Source organism: Lolium rigidum, chromosome 3 (assembly GCF_022539505.1).
Source record: "Lolium rigidum isolate FL_2022 chromosome 3, APGP_CSIRO_Lrig_0.1, whole genome shotgun sequence".
NCBI classification, from domain to species: Eukaryota; Viridiplantae; Streptophyta; class Magnoliopsida; order Poales; family Poaceae; genus Lolium; species Lolium rigidum.
Genome location: NC_061510.1, coordinates 242,590,299 through 242,615,439, shown reverse-complemented (window position 1 = coordinate 242,615,439; position 25,141 = coordinate 242,590,299). Strand labels below are relative to the sequence as shown.

Genomic DNA, 25,141 nt, shown 5'->3' with positions numbered 1-25,141 from the left:
CCGCGCGGCCCGGGCCTTGGCCGCGCCGACCTGTGGTGTGGGGCCCTCGTGTGGCCCCCACGTTGCCCTTCCGCCTACTTAAAGCCTTCGTCACGAAAACCCCGATGCCGAGAACCACGATACGGAAAACCTTCCAGAGACGCCGCCGCCGCCAATCCCATCTCGGGGGATTCTGGAGATCTCCTCCGGCACCCTGCCGGAGAGGGGATTCATCTCCCGGAGGACCCTTCACCGCCATGGTCGCCTCCGGAGTGATGAGTGAGTAGTTCACCCCTGGACTATGGGTCCATAGCAGTAGCTAGATGGTTGTCTTCTCCTCATTGTGCTTCATTGTTGGATCTTGTGAGCTGCCTAACATGATCAAGATCATCTATACGTAATGCTATATGTTGTGTTTGTCGGGATCCGATGGATAGAGAATACCATGTTATGTTAATTATCAAGTTATTACATATGTGTTGTTTATGATCTTGCATGCTCTCCGTTATTAGTAGAGGCTGCGGCCAAGTTTTTCTCTTAACTCCAAGAGGGAGTATTTATGCTCGATAGTGGGTTCATGCCTCCATTGATACCAGGACGGTGATAGAAAGTTCTAAGGTTGTGGTGTGCTTGTTGCCACTAGGGATAAAACATTGATGCTATGTCTAAGGATGTAGTTGTTGATTACATTACGCACCATACTTAATGCAATTGTACTGTTGCTTTGCAACTTAATGCTGGAAGGGGTTCGGATGATAACTCTGAATGTGGACTTTTTAGGCATAGATGCGGTTGGATGGCGGTCTATGTACTTTGTCGTAATGCCCAATTAAATCTCACTATATTTATCATGTCATGTATGTGCATTGTTATGCCCTCTCTATTTGTCAATTGCCCGACTGTAATTTGTTCACCCAACATGCTTTTATCTTATGGGAGAGACACCTCTAGTGAGCTGTGGACCCCGGTCCATTCTTTTATACTTGAAATACAAATCTGTTTGCAATACTTGTTTTTACTTGTTTTCTTGCAAACAATCATCTTCCACACAATACGGTTAATCCTTTGTTACGGCAAGCCGGTGAGATTGACAACCTCACTTTGTTTCGTTGGGGCAAAGTACTTTGGTTGTGTTGTGCGGGTTCCACGTTGGCGCCGGAATCCCTGGTGTTGCGCCGCACTACATCCCGCCGCCATCAACCTTCAACGTGCTTCTTGGCTCCTCCTGGTTCGATAAACCTTGGTTTCTTTCTGAGGGAAAACTTGCTGCTGTGTGCATCATACCTTCCTCTTGGGGTTCCCAACGAATGTGTGAATTACACGCCATCACCCCCAGGACATGCGGTATCACCGTACCGGGCGTGCGGGTGCACCCATTCGCGAAAAAACTAAACGGACAAAAAATAGCACATATAATGATGCGTCGTAGAACTAAAAACATTTTTTCCGGAATTTCTGGAGCGACGGATAGTTGAGCCCTAGTTCAAATCCGGTTAGTTTCCAGCGGATTCGGCGGGACACCGCCGAAAGCCGCATGAGTTCCCAAAAAGCTAATGCGTGCACATGTTATGTGATAGGTGGTGCGTAGGTGGTCTACTATCATCGCACGGAGGTTTCATGTCATACTAAAATGTGCCCCATGTAGGCTGCTTCACAAATAAAAACCGTTTGGGCACGCTAAAAATGAAAAGATGGTCGCCGTGGGTCGGATTAGAAATACGCACCCGGGGTCTCGCTTTCCATCCTAGGGCCCACACACGTGCCAAATATGACCTTGTTTCGGGAAACTATGCCATGCCGAGGCCGTTTCCCACCTCATTTCCCCTGAAATCCATAGAACTCCGGATGTGATAGCTCTTTTCGTGAAGGGTTTTCCAAAATAATTGCTACAACCCAGTTTTGACAAACGGAATAGTTACTATGACATATAAAATGACGCCACGCGGCTCCGTGAGATTTTTTGACTTCGTTCAAATTGCCATACGGCCAAAACGAGCCCCCAAGACATGCGGTATCGCCGTACCGGGCGTGCGGAGTGCACCCATTCGCGAAAAAACTAAATGGACAAAAATTAGCACATATAATGATGCGTCGTAGAACTAAAAACATTTTTTACGGAATTTACGGAGCGACGGATAGTTGAGCCCTAGTTCAAATCCGGTCGGTTTCCGGCGGATTCGGCGGGACACCGCCGGAAACCGCATGGGTTCCCAAAAGCTAATGCGTGCACATGTCATGTGATAGGTGGTGCGTAGGTGGTCTACTATGATCGCACGGAGGTTTCACGTCATATTAAAATGTGCCCCATGTAGGCTGCTTCACAAATAAAAACCGTTTGGGCACGCTAAAAATGAAACGATGGTCGCCGTGTGTCGGATTAGAAATCCGCACCCGGGGTCTTGCTTCCCATCCTAGGCCCCACACACGTGCCAAATATGACCTCGTTTCGGTAAACTATGCCATGCCGAGGCCGTTTCCCACCTCATTTCCCCTGAAATCCATAGAACTCCGGACGTGATAGCCCTTTTCGTGAAGGGTTTTTCAAAATAATTGCCGTATCCCACTTTTGACAAACGGAATAGTTACCATGACATATGAAATGACGCCCACGCGGCTCCGTGGGATTTTCAAATTGCCATCTGGCCAAAACAGGGACCGCGGGACATGCGGTATCGCCGTACCGGGCGTGCGGGTGCACCCATTCGCGAACAAACTAAACGGACAAAAATAAAAACCGCTTGGGCACGCTAAAAATGAAAATATGGTCGCCCGTGGGTCGGATTAGAAATCCGCGTCCGGGGTCTTGCTTCCCATCGTAGGACCCACACACGTGCCAAATATGACCTCATTTCGGCAAACTATGCCATGCCGAGGCCGTTTTCCACCTCATTTTCGATAAAGTCAACCAGATTTAAACTAGAGGTACTTGATCTATTGCTCATGATTTTTGGGTAAATTAAATTGTAGGTTCAAAATATGATATGGATGTCATATTTGTATTCCTCTTATTTTTCTGATCAATTTAGACATATTATTTGCCAAATTCGTATTTATTGATATTAATTATTCCATATTAAATAAAAACACAAAAATTAAATCATTTAATTGTTTTTCAAATTCTATATTATTATTATTTATATATATTCATTGTTGTTTACTTAAGTAATTGTTTAGAATTCAAAAATATAGAGATGTGGCAGCATGGTCAAAGGGTTGATATGATTGATATGGTAGTATTAACAACAAGGGCGTCATTTCTTTCATGGAAGCTCATCCGAAGAGAACAAAAAAGTTAAGCGTGCTGGGGCAGGAGTAGTGTGAGGATGGGTGACCAACTAGGAAGTTTGAATAGAAGTGCAATTTGACCTAAGATTAGATGTACTAAGTGTAAGTGTGATTGTGAAAGATTAGCAAGTAAAAAAGAATAAGCAGGAAATTGAAAAAAAATAAAAATATATATTTTTTCAAAAAAATATTTTTAATCTTTTTTCAAAAAAAATTTGAAAATTTTGAAATACTACGCCGACGGTTATACCGTCGGCACAACAATCTGTGCCGACGGCCAGTCTGTGCCGACAGTGATCAGGCAGTCCCCGACCGAAACTATGCCGACGAAGCTACGCCGACGGTCACCGTCGGCACAGCCTGTGCCGACGGCCTTCCTTGCTGTGCCGACGGCTGGCGGCCGTCGGCATACTGGAGCTCTCCCGTAGTGATTGAAGGTCAAGATTTTCATAGGGTTCCTTTATAAAAACAAGGAATCCTAATAAAATATAACCTCACTAAACTAAATTAGAATGTTTGTAAGAAATGTGCATTCTGTGATTTTGAGTAATTTATTAACCATCTCTTTTTCACTTGTCCCTTCGCTCGCGTAATTCGGAGAGTTGTGTATTTTATGTTTAATACACCTCATGGTGTTAATGTTGTGAATATGTTTGAAAATTGGTTTAACGGGATATAGAAACAAACTAAAGCACTCACTTAGTTGTGTTTTAACATGGGCTATATGAAATTATCGGAATGATATTTTTTTTAACATGAATGGCGATGGTCTTTTTTTACTGGTTATCACATATTGGGTCCACGGGTGGTCCTATATTTTTCCGGTCACGCGGCAGACTCATATGGTTTCTAGATGCAGTCGTATATGTACGGTTGCTCGGGCTATCCACAAACCAGCAAGGTCGACAGCTTTCTAAGAGATTACATGATGCATATTATTCCTTTTTTATTATATTGCGGCGGTTGATTTATATGTACACCATGTGTAACCAATGATATGTGAACTCTGAACTTAGATTTGCAACAAAATGATGTGTGCATCAATTGATGCATGGCTATGCTCCCCTTTTGAAAAGAAATAGTTAGGGACCATGTAAATAAGGAAAAAAAACTTTGGCTTCTTCTTTTTTCCTTTCTTTTCAAGTGCACTTTAGAGCATGTACAATGATGATATCATATTTGTGCTACGTAGGATAAACGTTGAGGTTGCGGAAAGAGAAAGATGAAAAAATTAGATTTTACCCTCTCTCACCATATATTTAGGATGTCTCGTTACTAAAAACAAGACTAAAAACTAAATTATTGTACTACATTATATTTTATTGTTATATCTGAATTACGCTGCAAGATTAAGATAAGATGGTCTTACCACCTTTATTGGCTTCGGAAGTACTGTATCATTTTCTTTGGCTTTTCATGATGGTTTTAATGCCTCTTGGCTGAAATAACGGGAAAGTTTTAAGGAAAATCCAGAGGCACTCCTTTATTCAGTATCAGCATTTAGAGCAATGCATTGATACATGCAATCAAATTTGGAACTAAATAAACATACGTAATAAATACGCCAGCACATGATACGTTACATCTGCCATATGTATTCGACACACATACGGACGAGAGGAGATAGAATTAACCATCATCGAAGAGACAAAAAAATATGGCTCCCTCAACCTCCTCTACCAGCGTGATGACCGTGGTGGCTGTCCTCCTGCTGCTCTTCCCCGTTGCGCCTGCGCTTTCGCCGTCAGCCCAGATTATACTGGCCGCGTGCAAGACCGTCGGAGGCGGGAGCACGTACTTCGACGTCCAGTTCTGCGAAGAGGCCCTTGGCTCCGTTGCCGGCTCCGTCCACTCCCTCAACTACCAGCACCTCGGCAGTCTCGCCGTGGGCCTCCTCGCAAACAACGCCACCAGCACGAGGGCCAAGATCAGCCGCCTGCTCCGGGGCGGCGGCGGCGGCGGTGACGTGAAGCTTAAGCCGGAGAACGACGCCGCCGTGGGCTGGTGTCTCCAGTCGTGCTGGTCGCTGTACGGTGGCATAGTTGAAGACGGATCTGCCTCCAGCACCGCGATCAAGGCCGGGAAGTTGGGCGAGGCGACGGCGATCCTGGAGAAGGCGGCAGACGCGGCCAAGAAGTGCGAGGACGGGTTCGGGAAGGGCAGCGTGGCGTCGCCGCTGACGAGGGAGGACGACGACGCGTACAAGCTCGCAAAGCTCGGCGTCGCGTTGCTCCGTTTTGCTTCAGAGGCCGGAAATAATCATTGATGCTAGCTACCGCGCGCTGATTCGAATAAAATGAATAGTCTTGTTTACTGAGTATATAATCTCAAGAACTGTTTTCTCTGGTATTAGTTGGCCGGCCTTCAATCAAACTCAGTAAAATCGCGCACTAATTAACGGGATGCATTTGGGTGTAATTCTAGATAAAGTATAGCTAGTACCCCGCAAATAGAAAAAAGATACAGTAGTAGTACTAACTAGTGGAGTTGCTCGTGCAAACAGATTGCACGGACAAAGGAAAGTCCAGAAAGGAAAAAAAGACACTCCCTGCGTTCATAATTATTTCGCGTTATAGGTTTAGTTAAAGATTAATTTTATAGACTTTGCCCAAATATTTAGAAAAAATATCAAAAATTATGACATAAAACTTATTATATTCAAATTAGGATTAACTAATTTTTCGTATTATATGTATTTGGTATTACGAATATTGGTATTTTTTCATACAATTATGGTCAAAATTTGGAAATTTTGACTTTGACTAAACCCATAACACAAACTAAATTAAAACGGTGGAAGTACAACAGTACTAACATCCATAACATGAAGTCTACGGCCAACCAACTGAGCTAAGCTATCCGAGCATGAAGGCACCCATGCTACCGGAGGCCGTCGACGATTGACGAACCATGAAAATTTTCGGCAATTTCAACAAAGCTAACCTTTTGTGAAACTATTTTTAAAAATAAACCTTTGGCAAAAGTAATTCACAAAAAATAACCATTTTCTACCGCGCATTTATCGGGGGCGCTGCAAACCATTGTGCCACGCCTAGGTGAATGGCGCTGCAAAGATGTCAGTGTGGACATGCACGCCCCGAGGCGGCTAAGGATTCTGTGGAGCTCCGCTCCGTCTCCACTAACATGGCTGGCCGGCAGCCGCATGCGGTCCTGCTCACCCCCTACCCCGTCCTCCTCGCCACACTCACCTTGCCGCATCGCCCGGGAAAGCCCGACCATGCGGTCCCCATCTTCGTCGGCCCCGCCCGCCTCCTCCTCGGCGCGCACACCGTGGTTGGCTTCCTCGTCGGCGCCGCGCTCCCGGCGCTCTACATCCTCGACGGCCTCCGGTCCAGGGACAACGGGGGTGTCTCCATTATCCAATGCGGCCCCGCATGCATTCCTCCACGCTACGCAGGTCTTCGCTAAGGGCCTGACGGTGGCATGGAGATGGACGAGAAGCGCAGGGAGGGGGGGGGGGGTTGGCTGCGGCGGCTGGTGGCGGGGAGGGTGCTCGCCGTGGTGAACCTTGCATTCTCGGGCGCCAACCTGTCCCCTTTCTCGTGCCCTTCTACCTGCCCAATGCATCGATGTGCCAGCCCGCACACGTCGGCGCGGCAGCTGAAGTGCAATGCCCCGCTCTAGGGCGTTACACTAGGGAGATCTGGGACCTGCATGACCACGTTGGCACCTTTGCAGCGTCGTTCACTTCGGAGCGGCACAATGGTTTGCAGCGCCCCGGTACATGCGCGGGACAAAAGGGGTATTTTCGTGAAATACTTTCATCAAAAGTTTATTATTCAAAATAGTTGTACAAAAAGGTTATTTTTGTCGAAATAACCAGATTGTGTACGTGGATGGTGTGGAGGAGGCGTACTGGCATTAGCGTAGTCGCCTCAAGTGGACTTTGCAGGGGAAATCATGCACGGTTTATTTCCATGCGATTGCAAATGGTTTTCGTAGGATGTGTATGATGCTCCGTCTGATCGCAGGCAATGGGGAATTACGTGAGCAAGGAGACATGGTAGAGAAGGTTTACCCGTTCTACCATGGTCTTATGGAGTCTAGGGGGGAGAGGGCGTTCTCCCTGGCACACGACTTGTGGGTGGGCGACAAGAAGATCTTGAAGGAGGAAAATCTTGGTCTAGAGATCACCTTTACCCCGGAGGAGTTGGACACGGTTCTCTCTAGTATGCAACCTGTTTCCGCACCTGGACCGGATGGCTGCCGGTTAGTTTCTTCAAGAGGTTTTGGGGAGTTCTCAAAGCCCTAATTTTACATATTCTGGATGATTTTGCCATTGGGAGGATGGAGATCGCTAGACTTAACTTTGGGATCATTTCGCTGATTCCAAAGGTGAAAGGGGTGGACTACATTAGGAAATTTAGGTCAAACGCGCGCTGATTAATGTCATTTTCAAATTCATTGAAGAGGCCTATGTGGTAAGTCTGGTGCCACTGGCACATAGGACGATTGGTCGGAGCGAGACGGTTTTCATTAAAGGGAGATGTCTTCATGAAGGGGTTCTGGCCCTCCATGAGATCGCTCACGAGCTACGAGTGAAGAAGCTAGGGGGGCTTACTTCCTAAACTCGATTTTGAAAAATCTTATGATCGAAGAAACTGAGATTTTCTTAGGGAGGTGTTACTAGGAAAGGGCTTCTCAGTTTTGGTGGTTAACCAGCTGATGCAGCTTGTGTATGTGGGACAAAAACTGTCAATGTTAATGAGATCGGGTCATATTTTTGGAATGCTTGGTGCGTGACACAAGGGGAACCTCTATCTCCAATCATGTTCGATTCCATGGTTGACTCTTTGGCTGCTATCATATCCAAGGCTGAGGCGTCTGGGCACATACTAGGGTTGTGCCTCATCTCATTCCTGGAGGGGTTATGCACCTACAGTATGCGGATGATGCCATGATCCTAATCAAACCGTCGACTTTAGGAGTCACTAATTTAAATTTGCTTCTTCTGTTTCGAGAACATTTCGTGCCTTAAATCAATTTCTTGAAGAGCAGGGCGATTGTGACAGGTCGCGGAGCCCAAAAAGCTTAGGATAGCCAATGGGCTTAACTGCAAACAGGGTATCCTCCCTATGCACTACTTAGGGTTTCCTATGAGCGACAAAATGTTTTCAGTAGCGGACTGAAACTTCCTAACTGAGAAGGTGGGTCATAGGGTAGACCGTGGCGGGGGCTTTTCCTTGGTGCTTCCAGGAGACTAGAGCTAGCCAACTCTTGTCTCTTGAGCATTCCAATGTTTGAATGGGTATTTACCTCCTGCATGACACGACTCATGGGGTGATGAGTAAATCTAGGTCTCGGCTCTTTTGGGAACGGGTGGGGAGCAAGCGTAAGTGTCATATGATGGATTGGGCCACTGACTACAAACCGAGGGAGTCTGGAGGGCTGGGTATCCTCAACACTAAGTTCATGAATATTGCCTTGATACTCAAATGGATCCGGAAGATCTACTAGAATGCGGAAGGTCTATGGACAGACCTCCTGCGGGCAAAATACTTAGTCAATAACGACTTGTTCTTACAGGTCGTCCCCACCAAAGGCTCCCAATTATTGAATGCCATAAACAGGGTCAAATGGTATTTCAAGCTGGGGGCTAGCCACCATGTTCACGATGGGAGAAGGACCTATTTATGGCCGGACTAGTGGACTGGCAAGGGGTCACTGCACACCCTATTCCCTAGACTATTTGCTTGCTGCGATAACCAGTTCGCGATAGTTATGGTGCTGAGGCGTGCCATAGGTTGGTACATTCAGTTTCTACGGACCTTTGGTACGGCTGAGACTGTTGAATGGGAGAATATGTGCCAGATTTTTGACTTGAAACCACTTTCAGAGGGACCAGATGAGGTGGCTTGGGCGCTGGAAGCTTGGAATGGCTATTCCACGAGGTCGCTATACCTTCGCTTGTCTAAGGGGGTGGCGGTCACCCACTTAAAGGAGGTATGGCGTGCGGGAGTTCCACCTAAGATCAAGGTGTTCCTTTGGCAGCTTATATAAGGAACGTTGCCTTCTGGTGATCAGCTCGTTAAGAGGAATGGACCAAGTGATGGGAGGTGTTCTCTTTGCGGGGAGGATGAGGATTGTGACCATTTTCTTCAGGTGCTCCTTGGCAAAATTCATGTGGGTGGGAGTTAGGTAGCTTCTGTCTTGCGATTGGAATCCGGAAGGGGCCGCGAAGTTCATCGCCATTGTCCATGGTCTTCCGGGGTCCCTTAGGAGAGTAGCTTGGTTTACCTTTTCGGCGCAATGTTGAGAGCTTTGGAACATTAGGAAAAAACTAGCTATTGAGGGTACCCTGATCTCCAATTCAGATGATGTCTTTTTCAAAATGTCTATCTTCATGTAGGCGGCGCTGCACGAGGTTATCAGACTATATGCGAGGATGCGAACCTGAGTACTTCGATCTTCATGTTCCTTCGGATAGGGCGGTGTTCTATCGCGATCCTTGCTTGTATCTCTAGACTTTCTCTAGGGGAGAAAACTTGGTTGTGATGTGTGTGTGAGGTACCATTCTATGTGGTGTATTGGTTGTATATGTACGATGCCCTTGTCCTTATGTTAAAAGGAGTTATAAAGGATTTTGCTGTGCACAAAGTGTGATCCCACACAAAGGTTTGGACACCAACAACACTTCCAACTTTCTCACACACAATTTTAACTCATTAGTTTTTAGAAGACCATCCCTACAGAATGAAATTATTTATGAGTTAGCATGGCCAAAGGAACATCTTTAGCAACATCTTGTCGTAACATAATGTTGCAACATACTTTTCTTTTTCTAACTTTCACCACCACTTGCACAACAGACTTGTGTTAAATTTATCCAAATCCCCAATCCACGCCACCTCCGCAAATAATCTTCCATTTAACTAAGTATGTGGACATGCTATTAATAGGAACAGCGCACATGTTTTTTGTGCGGGTAGTAACCCATAGATTTAAACACATAAAGTAAGAGCTTTACATTCCCAGCCATATCTAAGTCATCCTACAATAAAGTGATGATATCATCTGCGTACTAGAGAATAGCTACAAACATGTTGAAATCAAACCTCTGCTTTGAGCTCTCAAAAACATTTTATCTAGACAATTAGAGCATCTACACCGGCTCCCCCGATAGCGGCCCCGATAGCAATTTGGGGGCCGGGGGCGAAAATGGGCTCGCACCGGCGCGCCCAAACGGCGCCGGCAAATTTTGGAGCCCAATAGAAACACCGGCAACTCCGTTCCGGCCCCTCGCCAAGGGCGCGAATCGGGCGCGCCGGCGCCTCGCGAGGCTGAATTTTTTGGGCGTGGGAGCCGCCTGTCAGCCACACATCCCAAAAGTCGACGGCAGCGGGGAGTGGCGGGGCCGACGCATCTGCGGCTCATTCAATTTTAACCTAACCGTCGCCTACCTCGCGACGGGAGTTATTGGGATGCAGCGGCAGTGCAGTTTTCGCAGAGGCGCAACAAAACATCCTGTCGCGCGCGCCTTGCTCTTCGTGCCGCCGTTAATGAGCGCCATCGCTCCCCCGCCTCCCTCCGGCCTATAAAAAGGGCCGCCTCTCATCGTTCCTCTCACACACAAACCCTAGCGCCTCTCTCCCCAACCCTAGCCGCCACCATCTGAAAAGACGACGCCATGTCTGGTCGAGGCCGAGGACGCGGCCGTGGTCGTGGCCGTGGCCGCGGTAGAGCTGCACGCACGCCGTCGTCTTCATCATCGGAGATGGACGAGGAGGGGCCCGTGCTGTGCGAGTTCGTCCTCGTCCTCAAGGGCGACCCACGCGGCATCCAGAGGCTGCCGGACACCTTCGCCGACTTCGTCGCCGGCGACGACCGCCCGAGCACGCTGCATCTGCGGGAGGATTCGTGCGGCTACTACCGGTGGCGCCATCTACGACACGCGCGGCAAGATGTACCTCCACATCGGCTGGGAGAAGTTCGCGCGCCACCACAGCCTCCAAGCCGGCTTCGTGCTCGTGTTCTCCTACTTTGGCGACAGGGACATGAGCGTCAAGGTGTTCGACGAGACGCGTTGCCGCCGGAACTACCACGTCGACAGCGCCGGGGAGGACGACGACTGACGATTGTTGTTTCTTCGCAGCGAATATCGGCTCGCATGTTTTTGGATGTTCTTCCTCGGAAGAACCAACAGGGGCACCCTCGCCAGCTGGATTTTCCAGTTTGGGTGACTGGGTGTGCCCTCGAGTGTTCTTTCTTGCCAGCGAACACACGAAACCTGCGATGACCGGCCTAGTTAGGTTTAGTTTTTTGCAATGTTTTATATTTATGTCAACCATGGTTCAAACTATGTATTAGTTTGTGGAAAAACCATGTTCCAAACTATATCTTCATGTAAACCATCGTTCCCAATTATGTATTAGTTTGTGGAATAAAATATTTCTTATTCAATTTTCTATGCATTTATTTATGATTTTTAAATCAAATTATCTATCGGAGCCGCCGTTTCTGGAGGCGTCGGTGTGGGAACAGCTCCCCCAAATAGAGAATGCAGTGCTGACGCCCTTCAAACGGAGGTGTAGGCGCCCCTGCCGGCGCCTATTTGGAGGCTACCGGTGGAGATGCTCTTAGCCTCTAAATTAAACACAAGTGTTGGCAGGGGATCTCCATTTCTCGCCCTTATGGCTACCAAAGATCTCTCACAAAATGCCCCGATCAATCAAAATACCACGTGCCGAACACGTTTTTGGTTCATCCACACGAAGTGAGATTCAAACCACTCAGATCTAAACATGAAAGAGAAAACACAAAACTACTTTATCACAGGAATTTTGAAGTTCAATCTTAGCCACAATACCTTATTTTTGGTTAATCGTATGCACAGAATCAAACCATCTCTACCATTTCACCATCTACAGTAAGCACAACTTTTTTAACAACATGCTCAAATTTGTAATTCGTAATTTTAAAGCCCACAGTCCGGAGACAATTACCATCATTTTTTGCTTTAGAAGGTGATCACACCAAAATTGTGTTTTGCTCAAATCAACAAATAAAGCACCACTTTAAATCTTGGGAAATTTTGCTACAGGACACCTTTATTTTCTGGCGTTTGCCAAAACACACTGCTCCATTGTGTCTTTGCCAGGTACCATTACAATTTCGTGGCACATTTGCCAGAACACACCACCTGGCCGAAAACGGAAAGTTTTGCACTTTTACCTGGGATGATTGGTTTTGAAGACAAAATGCATAGCTTTCCGTTTTCGGCCAGGTGGTGTGTTCTGGCAAATGTGCCACGAAATTATAATGGTACCTGGCAAAGACACAATCGAGCGGTGTGTTTTGGCAAACGCCGAAAAATAACGATGTCCTGTAGCAAATTTTCCACTTAAATCTTTAATGGCATTCCATAAAAGTTTATAAATTCTCCAAATATACCCCCAGCGCAGTTTATCTGAACCACGCACCAAGATGGCAGTGCCGACCACTTTCTCCGGTGGGAGCTGTGCCTGGCCGACATCCTCCCGCGTCGTAACTCGTAAACGCAGCCGTAACCCAAAAAAATCAGCCAGCTAACCCAATAACAAGATGTCAACTGTTGGCTATAACAAGATGTCATATCATTTGTAGTCATCATATAGCTAACATGTACAATAGTTGGCTATAAGAATGTAGTACTTTACTAATATACGGCCCACATTTCACTCTCACAAGGTGCCTAGAAGCACGTGCAAGAGCTGGCTATTGCATAGTAGCCCACCTCCCTTCTCTCTCTTCTTCTCTCTCCTCTAACTCATCTAAAATATATTATTTAATGTCTTATAGTCAGCTGACTGGACTCTATTGTATTTGCTCTAAGTATACTCCGTACAAAACTACCCAGACTGCCTGAACCCAAAAAAAAATCAGCCGGAGAGACGTGGCAAAATGCGAAAGGCAGCGATGGCCAACACGGCCTGAACAATCTTTTGCCAGCATCTATAAAATTTCTCTCCTCAGATTTTTTTTGCCAGATTTAAAGCAAGCAGTTGGCCGAAGAAGAGTGCAGGAGCACTGCTAGTTTGATCCTGATGACTATCCTCCGATGACAGATCACTTATTTCTTGAGCAGAGCTAAAATTGCTGAAATTCTCAAGCAACTGATCCTTGTCAATCTAACCAAATAATACAAATTAGGCCTGTGAACAGAATAACTACAAAGGTTGATCTCATGCTTCATGTGTAAATCCAGCATACAAGTTACTATATCAAGCCGCTGCCACACTAGTATAAAATCCAAAATAATCAGGTTGTTTCATTCGTTCATTCGATCATAGTCTACAGGTAGACAAAATAAATCCGCAACTAAGCTGAGCGATTTGATAATGTAGCGCTACAGGTAGGCGGTAGAAACATCAAAACAATAGCTACGACAAAGCTCTTCGTCTCAGTGTTTGGTACCCTCCTTGTCTAGGACTTGACTTGGCCAGAGCTGGAAGAAAGCTGGAAGGCCTGCTGGCCGCCGTCTGGTTCAGTGGCCACTGAACCAGATCGACATTGTACCCTCCTTGGCTAGGACTTGACTTGGCCAGAGCTGTGAGCCTTGCGACGACGCTCATAGACCTGAATCCGACTTGGACTAGAGCTGAGACTCTTCTTTTTTGGCAGATTCTGACTTGTATCTGAGCTGAGACCCTTCTTTTTTGGCAGATTCTGACTTGTATCTAAGCTGAGACCCTTCTGGCGACGCCGATAGACCAGAATCTGACTTGTACTGGAGCTGCATGGACCCTTGGGGTAGACCCTAGGACCAACACAAGAGTTCGCAACATGCTTCACTTCTGCAGATCCTTTAACTTCAGACAAGCCCTGCTGAGTCGACTTCACTTCCATTTCTGCAGGTGCAACTTCATCTTCAGAAATGGCTTGACCTGATTTCTGTAGGTGTTCTTTCGTTTCTACAGCTTCATCTTCAACTACAGACCTGTACGGAGCTGTTTGTTCCTGGCGCTCCTCCATGTCAGCTCCGGGCATGGCTTGAGCTGATAGTTTTTTACCCTCTTCCATCTCTGCAGGTTCGCTTGGACTAGGTTGGTCTAAAACTTCATCAATACAGCTGGTACAATAAAATAGTACCTTAATTATTTTCAACACAATCAAACAAATCATATCCTAGTAAAGAACTTAAGCTACTTAACCATCTATGCTTAAGGCCTCATAACATTACAACATGGAGAATTCTGAAAATCACCTTCTCGATTATTTAAGACAAAATTTGTGTCGCAACAGCACCAATCAGCTTAGTAGCTGTTACAAGGCTTTCAGAAAACACATTCTAAGAGCGCCATGCTGCACTTTTTTTGTTCTGTGGAATAATATGAGCATCCAGATAAAAGAAGCACATAGAAACACCAATGCACCATTACTTATATGTTCAAATTTCATATAAAAGAGGACCTGCAATTCTCATATATAGCATGCTCTGAAGTAGAAAGATAGGTACGCAGGAACGGCTACGTGTTAACCAGAGTCAGTTTTTATGCCGTAAAAAAGTATGCACACAAATAAACAGGTCCTACACGCCTACGTGTGATGAGAAATGCTACTGAGAATTGAAGGCTTAAGCAGCAAAACAGTTTGCTCAAATCAGAGATGATAAAAGGAGGCAAGACATAATCTATCAACATAATCAAACTGAAATAGAAAATATTCGAATAGAAAAAGCAAGTTGAGACGATGCACTGTACCGTTCTTTTACTGTTCCTCTCTTTCCTCTCTTTCCTTTTCCTTTCGCTTTGGTTTTTTGCTTTGCACTTTTCACCATCTCGGGGACCTCTTCTAATCCAAATGACACGCATTTAGATGCATGTAAAGAAAAGGGTCAAGATGATGCCCGCAGTTGCTCTTACTTACCTTCATTGCCATCCTTTTTGGTGATATCATCAATTGCTTGTTTGATTGCATGAAAAGCAATCTTCTTAATCTAACAATTCAGATTATAAAGAATTTCAGAATTGGATAAGAGTGTAGAAAAGAGAGCATGTAAAAGTTATGGAGCTATTAAGATGGACAACAATGTTTAGGTATAATCAAGATTAGGATTAACATATAGATAAACAAACAGATAAATTCATATACATATAATAGGACAGTATAGAGAAACTGATCAGCAGACCTCTAGCTTATCTTCATTCACCCTATGCCCTTTTGGCAGCAGACGAAATTCTTCCGTCAGCCTCATGCACTGTTGAACATTTTCGGGAGAAACAAAGTCAAGTGCGACCTTCATACATGACTGCCCAAGAACAAAATAAAAACGGTTACAAAACAGAAACGTCACAGATGATAGCAGAAATTTTTATGCAAAAGTATGGCATTAACAGCAGAAGAAATCAGAAACTGTTACCACGCATGTCATACTCATACCATACCTTCAAATTTCTGACTTGGTGGGGACATCCTGCAGGGATGAAGACTGCATCACCAACCTTCTGTTCAAATGTCCAAGGCTCAACTCCTGCATATGGAGTGGACAAAAATCTAGGAAGTAAATCACTGAGGGAAATTTTAAATCTTCAGAAAGTCATCTTTATTCTTAACTGACCATATTCTTCCTTAAGCTTTCTCTTGTGATCATTTGTTAGGTAAAAGCACTGATCATGTATAGGATGAATAACCTGCCAAGATTCAACAGTTAAGCAGCACGCAAATAAGATGACATGTCGTTCCAGGGTCAAATAGTTAACAGAGCTAATCACCTGCTTCACTGGTTCATAATTGTAATGCCTAAACTCCATGGAATGCTTCATTAGATAATCTTGTAGTTTGATGACATCTTCCCGTCGGAATATATCCCACAATGCGCCACCCTCTGGCTGGTTATCCTCTACAAAGGTGACACCATCTTCTTTTTTCTCAAGCGATATGCGAATTCTTTTCCCCCCATCTATGCGTGTTTCCTTTTCTTTCTTTGATGCCCTACAAGAACGAGGTGGACCTCTTCGGCGTTTCTTGCGACCAGTAGGTTCAGAAGTTCCTTCTGTATTATCTGGTGATTCACTTTTATCTTCACTGCTGGAACCATGATCCACCTTCTCCCTTTCCTTAACTATGCCTTCTGCTTTCTCCTTGGAAATGGAAGCTTGATTTCTGTTATCTTCCTTTATGGCCAAACTCATTTTCTTTTCCTCAATCGCTGTCATCCGTTTTGATTTGAGCTTTAATACGTCAGTATGCGTGAGGATGTTGACCTGTTTACAAATAGGAAACAAAATATCATTCGCTTTTGAACAATGAACTCAGAACATTCAACATTGTCCAATGGAGATGCCAAAACAGGGGGACAGCTCAATGTTGCAGCTGGGTAAAGCATGTGGCTTACGGATCTTCACAACCTAGATTGATATTCTACGGTTCTAAACACAAGTGATTACTCCGATCAACGGTCAAGAACCGAGAGTCCAACAACCCAGAGTTCAACTATGGCTAGCATTGAAGTAAAACAAAAACATGCAAAGCAACAAGAGCAAACTCGAACCTACAAGAACTTACAGCTACAACATCCATAGATGAATTGATCTTCATACAGTGTTCAACTCGGTAGGATATAGAGAAAATATCCTAGCATGTAGTGGTGGACAGACGAGGTTGCAAACCCACACACTAAGGTTTGAGTCTCACTACTACCTTAACTTTTTTTTGAAGAACTCATGCAAATGTACAATATAAGTAACAATTTCAGATTCAAAATGAACTAGATGCTAAGCCATAAAATATACATATATGGAGGAGAGGAAGCGTAAGAAATATCAATTTATTTACCGCATCAGACATGTCGCAATGAAGCTTGGTGACAGAATCACCAATTCCTAATTCGTGGGCAACACCGTACGCGATGTATGTTTTTGGACCAAGGTCTGGCTTTATGACTTTTTCTGGAAGCTTCACTGCTAGATTAAGGGGACCAGATTCGTGATCTGTATATTCACGAAATGGCAGAGCAGACCTGAACTCAGCACCATGTCGTGGCAGTCGCTCCTCAAATGAGACATGTTGTGGCCAATCTTTAAGCTTGAGTAACATGGGCAAACCCTCTGGACTAAAAGCTCCACGGGAATATCCATTAAAAAATAAGTGAGTATTTACTTCAACCTGCATTTCGATTCAACAAAAGAAAAGGTTGCACTAAGAGTATTTCATGTCAGAATAAATACTGAACTAGATGCTAAGTGTGACACAGCATATCAATTTCAGAAGTAGACATACGCCAAAAACTTGGGACTTGCCCCCCACCACTAACACATGCTGGTACTAGATGGTATGCTGGCACAAACGGAAGATTTATTCACAAAAATCAATTAAACTGAATTCTTATGTTTTAACAAGCAGACTAACTGACGGTGTAAGCACAGATATACGTGTACATAAATAGCAAAAGAAGCCTATATTCCACAAAATTCACCATGTTCATTAATAGCAATTCAGAGAGAAGCAGAAGCACACGGTTAATATAGTTTCTAACGAATTTAAATCCAGTAATCCTTGATATCAGTTTTGTCAATGGAAAATTATAGCAATTTAATTGTATAAACAATCACCACCATGATGTGGGTTACCTCAGACCATGACAAGCACTCAAGAGCTGTAACAGAAAGTCGCTCAGGTTCTTCCTGTTCTCTCTTTTCTCGTACAGCCCGCCACATAACCATTGGTTCCCAGCTCAATTTAGAAGTTGACTCAAGCACGTCACGAACAATAACAGGCTGACCCTTCAACCAGTGCTCCTGGAAATGATCTAAATCTCCATTTTTAACATCTCTAGCATTTGGGCAATATATGTAGTTGTCCCTTGAGTTCTCTCTACAAGCCAATTTCCGTGACGTGCAAGTGCTCATCTCACCAAAGTCAGAAAAGCAGGAACATTTTGAACCTCCAACCTCCAGCATTCCTTCACTGTTGATAACTAAATTGGCCTTATCCAGTAAGTTAGAAATAACATTCTCCTCCAACAATGACTTCAGTTCAAGAACAGAATCTCCACAACCACCAAATGCATTTGGCGGGCAAGGTATGCTTCCATCACTATTTACCCTCAATTCTCTCAAACCAGGAGCACAATCCTCAGCAGGAACTGCAGTATCCATCAACACATCATTCTGTCCCTCAGAAGGTTTTTGAATTAGAACGTTATCATGACTACTTCCCTGTTGCAAATCTTCCTTTCCTCCTATCCCAGGCTGTGTAAAGACCGTGCCACTTGCAGCAGGAGCACCAGGATTAGGTCCATGACGAAGCTCTCGGGAGCAGCTGAGGCAGAGATCATAGGTACATTTATTGCAGCCTCTGTGAAAATCAACTATTGATGTGCTGCAGTTGTTACTGTCACAAAGGAAACTATGGATTAGACAATCGAAAGAATCAAATAATTTGCACACTTCGAAATTGAAGCAAGACTAACCAGTATATTCGCTCACTTTCTTTATAGTTAGCTTGAGGAATCTTCAATTGGCATACATCAATGCCTGTTATGAAAGCAACATTAGGTACAGCAGAGCCATTGGAGTACTGACTGACAATATTCCTAAACAGATGACAAGGCCATCCTGGGATGCATGCAGTCAAAATTCCAAAATTTGGATAACCCAAGGACATAGAAATGTTTTGATATTTGAGGGAAAAGGATACTTATAAATGCGTTGTATTGAAAAAAGACAATGCCTGAAACGACAAAGTAATATACAGGGAAGCAATGAATAATCAACAATCATGTTCAATAGTAGTAGTACCTTTAATCGTTGCTTCAACACTTTTCTCTTCCATCTGCTCATGGTGCAAGTCTTTCAACCATGGGACCAAATAGTGCGCAATCCGAAGTGAGCATTTAATTTTATCTATGGCTGATACATCCCATCTGTCAATCTGTGGAACAAATAAGAGGACCAAACAAGCAATTTAAGAGGACCAAACAAATAATTTCGAATTTTAGTGGATGGGCACAACTCACGTCACCCTAAAAAAGGTGGCTATTTATTATACACTACACTACACTGGAACACACAAATCCAAAGCAAAATCAATGCTTGTTATTTTGCCCATTTGTGTTGGTTCAGGGATTAGGTAAGTCTGTAGAGGCACGGGAACAGGAGTATCAGATAAAATGCAGCGAAGAAAAAAAAAGATGTGAAGCCCAAAACACGAGCCATACCTTCTGTATTATATCTGCCCGGAGACAAGTCTTGCAGTTGCAGTTATTGCGACAAAATGGACAACTATTCACAAAATCACTTTCTGTTAAATGTGGATACCTGTTCAGCTCATGCAACCAACAAGAAATGCAATTTTGTTAACAAACACATCATTTTATTATAAATTGATATTTTGTGTTAGCACGGTGATTGAACGATAATACTCCAAATAAGAGATTGAACAAACACAAGCACTATAACTATACGAAAACAGGCATGCAATTGCAGCAAAACCAGGTGACCAACATGAATACTTTTAAAGGGCACCAACCAATGAGCTATGCATTTAATGCAGTATCTCCTCGTATAATCTGTGCAGCCTTGACACCGGACAGTTCTGGCACTATCGTTCCGTTGACATTGATGGCACATGTTTGAAGTTCCATCGTTCTTTTTTGTACCCTGCAAATCCAGCGACAAAGAAACACATCACGTGTGTACATACTGGGAGCAGTTGAGGCTACAAAGTGAGCACATACTCAGAAATGAAAGTTTATATATCACATACATTTCTTTGGTAGATCATGTAATAGCTTATACACTGTATATATGCTCATTGTGATTCTTATTTGCATATATAGGAAGTGGATTAAACTTGAAATATGCATGTGTGCAATATACAGGAGAACAGACAGACAATTTAAGATTTTCTTATGAATAAAGCAGAAACTACATAAGCACAGACAGTCCTGAAAATTCATCCATCACTCAATGAATACATATAACTGAAGAATGTGAGTATAATAAACAAGAAAAAGTAAGAGCTTCCACCTTTTCCTTCTTAGTTTCATCTTTTTGCATCGGAGCATTCCGCCTCTTCCTAGCTCGCATGGTCCGAGGCTCAAGAGAAGAGACGTCAGCAACAGGATCCCTCCTACGCTTTCTTGTGGGTCTTGACTTTTCAGTTGTCCCTTGTGTGCCGTTCTCCTGGAATTGAGAAATCCAGCATGCGAGGGAAAAATGATAAGGATTATTTTGTCTATAGGAATTCACAAAATTTCATGGAAGAGAAAAATAAATGACCTCAGCAGAAGCCTGTGGCATATCTTCCATGCCCTTGATTACACCGTTCTCCTGCCAACACAACCAACAGCCATTAAGCATTTCTGAGAAATCATTCCTTGCAAGCTCTTTTGAAGAAAATAAACACAGTGGAAAAAAGAACCCTATAATTGATTGGTTCCAAACAACACGGAAGAAATGGAGGAAAACAATTGCAAATGTGAACCTCGCAAAACCCAACAAATCGTCATTTCTAACTCTCCAATCCAACCATTGCAGACATAATTCATTGGGAAAGGTACCATAGAGGTTTCCTTCATTTCCATGGTGGCAGCAAAATGAGAGGCAAATTGAGGTTGTAGGGAATATTGCTCATATTTAGTTAGTTAGTTCCTAGGTTACCTCGGCAGCAGCCAGAGTCTTGGGCGGCCTCCGCGTCCGCGTCCACGTCCACGGCCACGCCTACCTCCCCTCTGCAACACAAGACTTAAAACTGGTAAGGATTTTCCTTTTCTAAACGAATCCACAAAAACTAATGCAAGAGAAGTTAATGACCTTGGGAAAATCTCGTGGCATCTCTTCCTTTCCCTTTTCCACATTGTTCTCCTGCAACCCATGGCCGAAAGCTCAGCGCAAAGTCTTTCAGAAGAAAAGGTTAGTGTAAGCAGAAAACAAGCAGGGCAACACTGACATCTGTAGACGCGTCCAGTATCTCGTCCTTGACTCTCTGATCATCGTTCTCCTGCCACCATATATAGCCAAATTAGAATTAAGCATCTCAGAAAGCTGAGCGCGAGCAGAGCTCTTTCAGAAGAAAAAAAAAATTTGGTGCAAGCAAGAAAAAAGACCCTCGGAGGAAAATACTACTGACCTCGACAGAAGGCTGTGGCAACTCCTCCGCTTCACCCTTCTTCTGGTGGTTCTCCTGCCACCACAACCAAACGACCATCAAGTATTTAAAAACCCCATTAAATCCACATTTCTTTCTAGTTCCACAGCCAAACCATTGCAGAAATAATGGAACAGCGGGAGGACCAGCAGAACATTCTCGTACAGATCTAGTTCATGGAGCAATTGTACAGTGATGTCGGTTAACTGAACTCCCGAACATTCCAAACGTATGTGAAACGAACGAACTAACTCGGATTCGCGGATCCGTGGGGATTTGGGATTAGACCCGGATTCTCCCCACCAATCCCTAAAAATACGCTAGTCCCAAAGGAGGCCTAGTGGCTTTCCGATCTCTGAATGAATCACAAGCAGACTGTGTACTGTACGAGAGAGAGAGAGAGAGAGAGAGAGAGAGAGAGAGAGAGAGAAAATCACCTCCGCAGAAGCTTGTGGCGTCTCTTCCATGTCCTCGTGCGCCATCTCCTCGTCTTCAACCTTCTCATGCCGCCGCAACAAACGATCATTAAGCATTAACGGCAGGTTAATTAGATCCCGTACATCGGAAACGAAATAAGGCAGCACCGACCACCAAACCCTAGATGGGAGGTTGCTGGCTGGCCGCCTGAGTAAACTCGAAAAACCGATCCAAACGCAGAGAAAGCAAGCGCAGGTGCTCCCGAAACACGGAAATGGCCAGCAAGCGGCCGGCCGGGGGAGCTCCGAGGGACAAGACCTAATAATATAAGTACGAGTACTGGGTATACCTCTATGGCGGCGGCGGCGGCTGGAGTCTTGCGCGGCCTCCCCCGGCCACGCTTCCCGCTGCCCCGCTTGGGCGGCATGTCCGCGGTGGCGGCGCTCGGCGGCCGGAATCGGAAGAATCGCCGGGTGGGAGAGTGAGATGAGAGGAAGAGCTTTGGGTCGGTGCGGGGTCTGCAAAGCTGCTGCTAATCCCCAAATATATTGACGCCCAGTCCTGCCTGTGGAAGGAAGGCAGAATCTGTTTGTCGGGTGAGGCCGAAAAATGAGGCACACGATCAAAATCACATCCCATCTCCGCCGCCCACCTTCTTTTCACGGCGGTGACCAGGTCAGGAGTGACTGCCAAGGAGGGAAAACCTAAATACAAATGCTTCAAGTGTGTGTCTGCTGTGCACAAGTGTTGGGCTTAAGCCAATGTAAGGATGATGGCCCAAGTGTGGCCTGGCAGTGATAGAGTAGTATCCCTTACTTTTCTCATTCTCAAAAAGAAAAAGTCTACCTTTTCTCTTCCTCCTCCGAAGTCGAAGTTCTCGAAAAAAAAAGTTGGATTATCTATATATCTCGTGTCTCATTGTCCAGTTCATAATCATAGGGATATTAAATACAGTACTAGAGCTAGTCGATTATTTCTTTGCTACCCCTCAGCTCATCTATGATCGTATTTTCGACAAGAGGTTGTTGGTAGATTCGTTCTGCCAGCCTAATACCAATCTAACGTTGATTGGCTTGGTGGAGAAGTCGACACGGCTCCAAAGAAATATTCCATGGTCGAATCGATGCAGGTGTGACCTGACGTGGAGGTCCACACCATGAAGTTTGGGGTATTGTCCGAAGGAATCACCAGCAAGTTCGTCGGGGTGTGGCAGCAGCTAGATGACCAAGCGATGTGCTTAGCGTAGAAGTAGGTGTAAAAGGATCGGCGTGCATGATCGGCATTTGTTAGTATACCAAACCCTAGAATATCTCTTAGGATAGATGTCGTGTAGGATATTCTCTAGGGTTTGTTACACGTCGGCCCCTGTGTATGTACACCACATGGGATCAATGAAATAATCTTGCATCCCAACCTATTCTCTATAATTGCATGATAAATATGGCATGAGATTAATCAAAGCATATTGTATCTCAATCTGTTTTCCCTAGTTTACATGATAGATATGGCATGTATAGTCTACGTGTGTTTGTATACCAAACCCTAGAATATCTCTCTGGATATTTGTTGCACGGGATATTCTCTAGATGTTGTTACATGTGGGCCTCTCTGTATGTACACCACATCACATGAGAATTGTGAAATCATCCTGCATCTCAATTCATTCTCTCTAGTTTACAACCCAAATATGACTTGTACAATCTAGGTTTGTTTGTATACCACCAAACCCTAAAATATCTCCATGTATAGTTGTTGTATAGGACATTCTCTTGGTTTGTTACACCATGACCTCTATATATGTACACCACATGAGATCAATGAAATTATTTTGCACCTCAATCTATTCTCTCTAGTTTAGAAGCTAAATGTGGCATGTACAATCCATGTGATCAGTTTGCATACCAAACCCTAGAATATTTATATCTATATCAATAGTTGTTGTAGATGATAATTCTCTAGGGTGTTTTACACGTAGAACCCTATATATGTACACCACATGAGATTAATTAAATCATCTTGCATCTTAGTTCTGCTTTACAAGCTAAATGTGGCATATACGGTCTACTTACATTTGTATAACACACCCTAGAATACCTCAATGCATAGTTTTTGTATAGGATATTGTGTAAGGTTTGTTATACTAGGACCCCTATATATGTACAACACATGAGATCAATGAAATAATCTTACATCTCAATCTATTCTCTATAGTCTACAATCTAAATATGGCATGTATATTATGCTAACGGATCCACCATAAAAACATCACATTGATGCTCACAATCATGATAGGAAACTCATGTGATGCTAATCAGTGAAAAACATAGGGAGAGATTGATAAAAGTTACTTCCACAAACTCATAGTACAGAGGTGGACTACTCCATGTTTATCATTATGGTGTTGATGTAGGAGGAGCAACCGGAGGCGACTCCGGCGGTGTTTTCCCTCTCAATCTTCGCAAGACTATTTTTGTTTTGTGTATTTCTATGTTTTTGACCACCTCCTCTCGACTTCACGATGGGGTAATATTTATACATGGTTTTAGGGTAAAAATTATCGGATGCGTGAAAACCGAGGCGAAAGAGTGCACAAGGCCAGAGATGGTCCCCGTTACGCAACCAAGGGGGTGGGGTGCATCCTGGGCTCTCTCTTTTTGGATCACGTGCCTCCTCTACTGCTCCTCCCCATCTTATGATATTTCCTGGAAAAATGATGTTCCAAAAAATCCAGATCAATTTGATGTTCGTAAGGTCCCTGAAACTAAAAAAACATGGGTTTCATGTACTTCAGCATTTAAACCCAATGAAAGGGGACTTATTGCAAATCCCTCAGTGTAAAAAAAACTAGGGAACCTCACATGTCATGCATATTCTGATATCATGGATACCATAATCTTTAATTATCTTATTTAAGAACATAGTTCTTGCCTGCTGGTGGTATACTTCTGTTTTGTTTTTCTATATAGCAAAGTAATATGTCCCTAGTCTGGGTTTATTGTTTCCTGGACCCAGTAGGAATCTTAACGGCTTAAGATGGTCTAAACAATGTAACACTATGCACAATAACCATAGCACATAAGTTTGTTTGATGATTTATTTTTTAGTGACCTATTAGGAGTCATATAATATATATTTGTTTAATGATCGATTTGGTATTGACCTGTTAGCAGCCAAAACATCATAGTGTTAAATCTTGTTTGAAATAATACGGATTTTTTTAAGTGAAAATAACCAAAAACTGAGAGACATATAAGTGATAGGAATATGCCATTGGTGCTCCAACAGCGGAGCACGCTAATTTTAAGGCTGCAATAGCAGATCACACTACTTGTGAGGCTCCAAAAGTGGAGCATGCTGATTTTATGGATCCAAC

The 25,141-nt window shown here is 44.2% G+C and overlaps 2 protein-coding genes and 1 long non-coding RNA gene across 3 annotated transcripts; 1 reads left to right on the top strand and 2 right to left on the bottom strand.

The window, feature by feature from the left end:
* The first annotated feature begins 4,951 nt into the window (after positions 1 to 4,951).
* LOC124696276 lies at positions 4,952 to 5,530 on the top strand. Its single transcript, XM_047229023.1, has one exon. The coding sequence runs from the start codon at positions 4,952 to 4,954 to the stop codon at positions 5,528 to 5,530; it is 579 nt and encodes a 192-aa protein (XP_047084979.1).
* Positions 5,531 to 13,460: 7,930 nt separating this feature from the next.
* Positions 13,461 to 20,882, bottom strand: LOC124699223 (lysine-specific demethylase JMJ25-like). The gene is made up of 16 exons (XM_047231563.1): positions 20,865 to 20,882; positions 20,484 to 20,534; positions 20,232 to 20,387; positions 19,732 to 19,862; positions 19,421 to 19,520; positions 19,002 to 19,134; positions 18,674 to 18,737; positions 17,832 to 18,594; positions 17,038 to 17,367; positions 15,975 to 16,466; positions 15,821 to 15,893; positions 15,648 to 15,733; positions 15,392 to 15,511; positions 15,130 to 15,199; positions 14,964 to 15,054; positions 13,461 to 14,332 (listed from the first exon to the last, which is right to left on the bottom strand). The coding sequence occupies exons 2-16, from the start codon at positions 20,511 to 20,513 to the stop codon at positions 13,789 to 13,791; spliced, it is 3,183 nt and encodes a 1,060-aa protein (XP_047087519.1). The 5' UTR covers positions 20,514 to 20,534; positions 20,865 to 20,882; the 3' UTR covers positions 13,461 to 13,788.
* A 149-nt stretch (positions 20,883 to 21,031) lies between these two features.
* On the bottom strand, positions 21,032 to 21,843 carry LOC124701067. Its single transcript, XR_007001908.1, has 4 exons — positions 21,789 to 21,843; positions 21,334 to 21,387; positions 21,154 to 21,204; positions 21,032 to 21,068 (listed from the first exon to the last, which is right to left on the bottom strand). It is a non-coding gene; the product is annotated as an uncharacterized LOC124701067 (long non-coding RNA).
* Between the last annotated feature and the right edge of the window lie 3,298 nt (positions 21,844 to 25,141).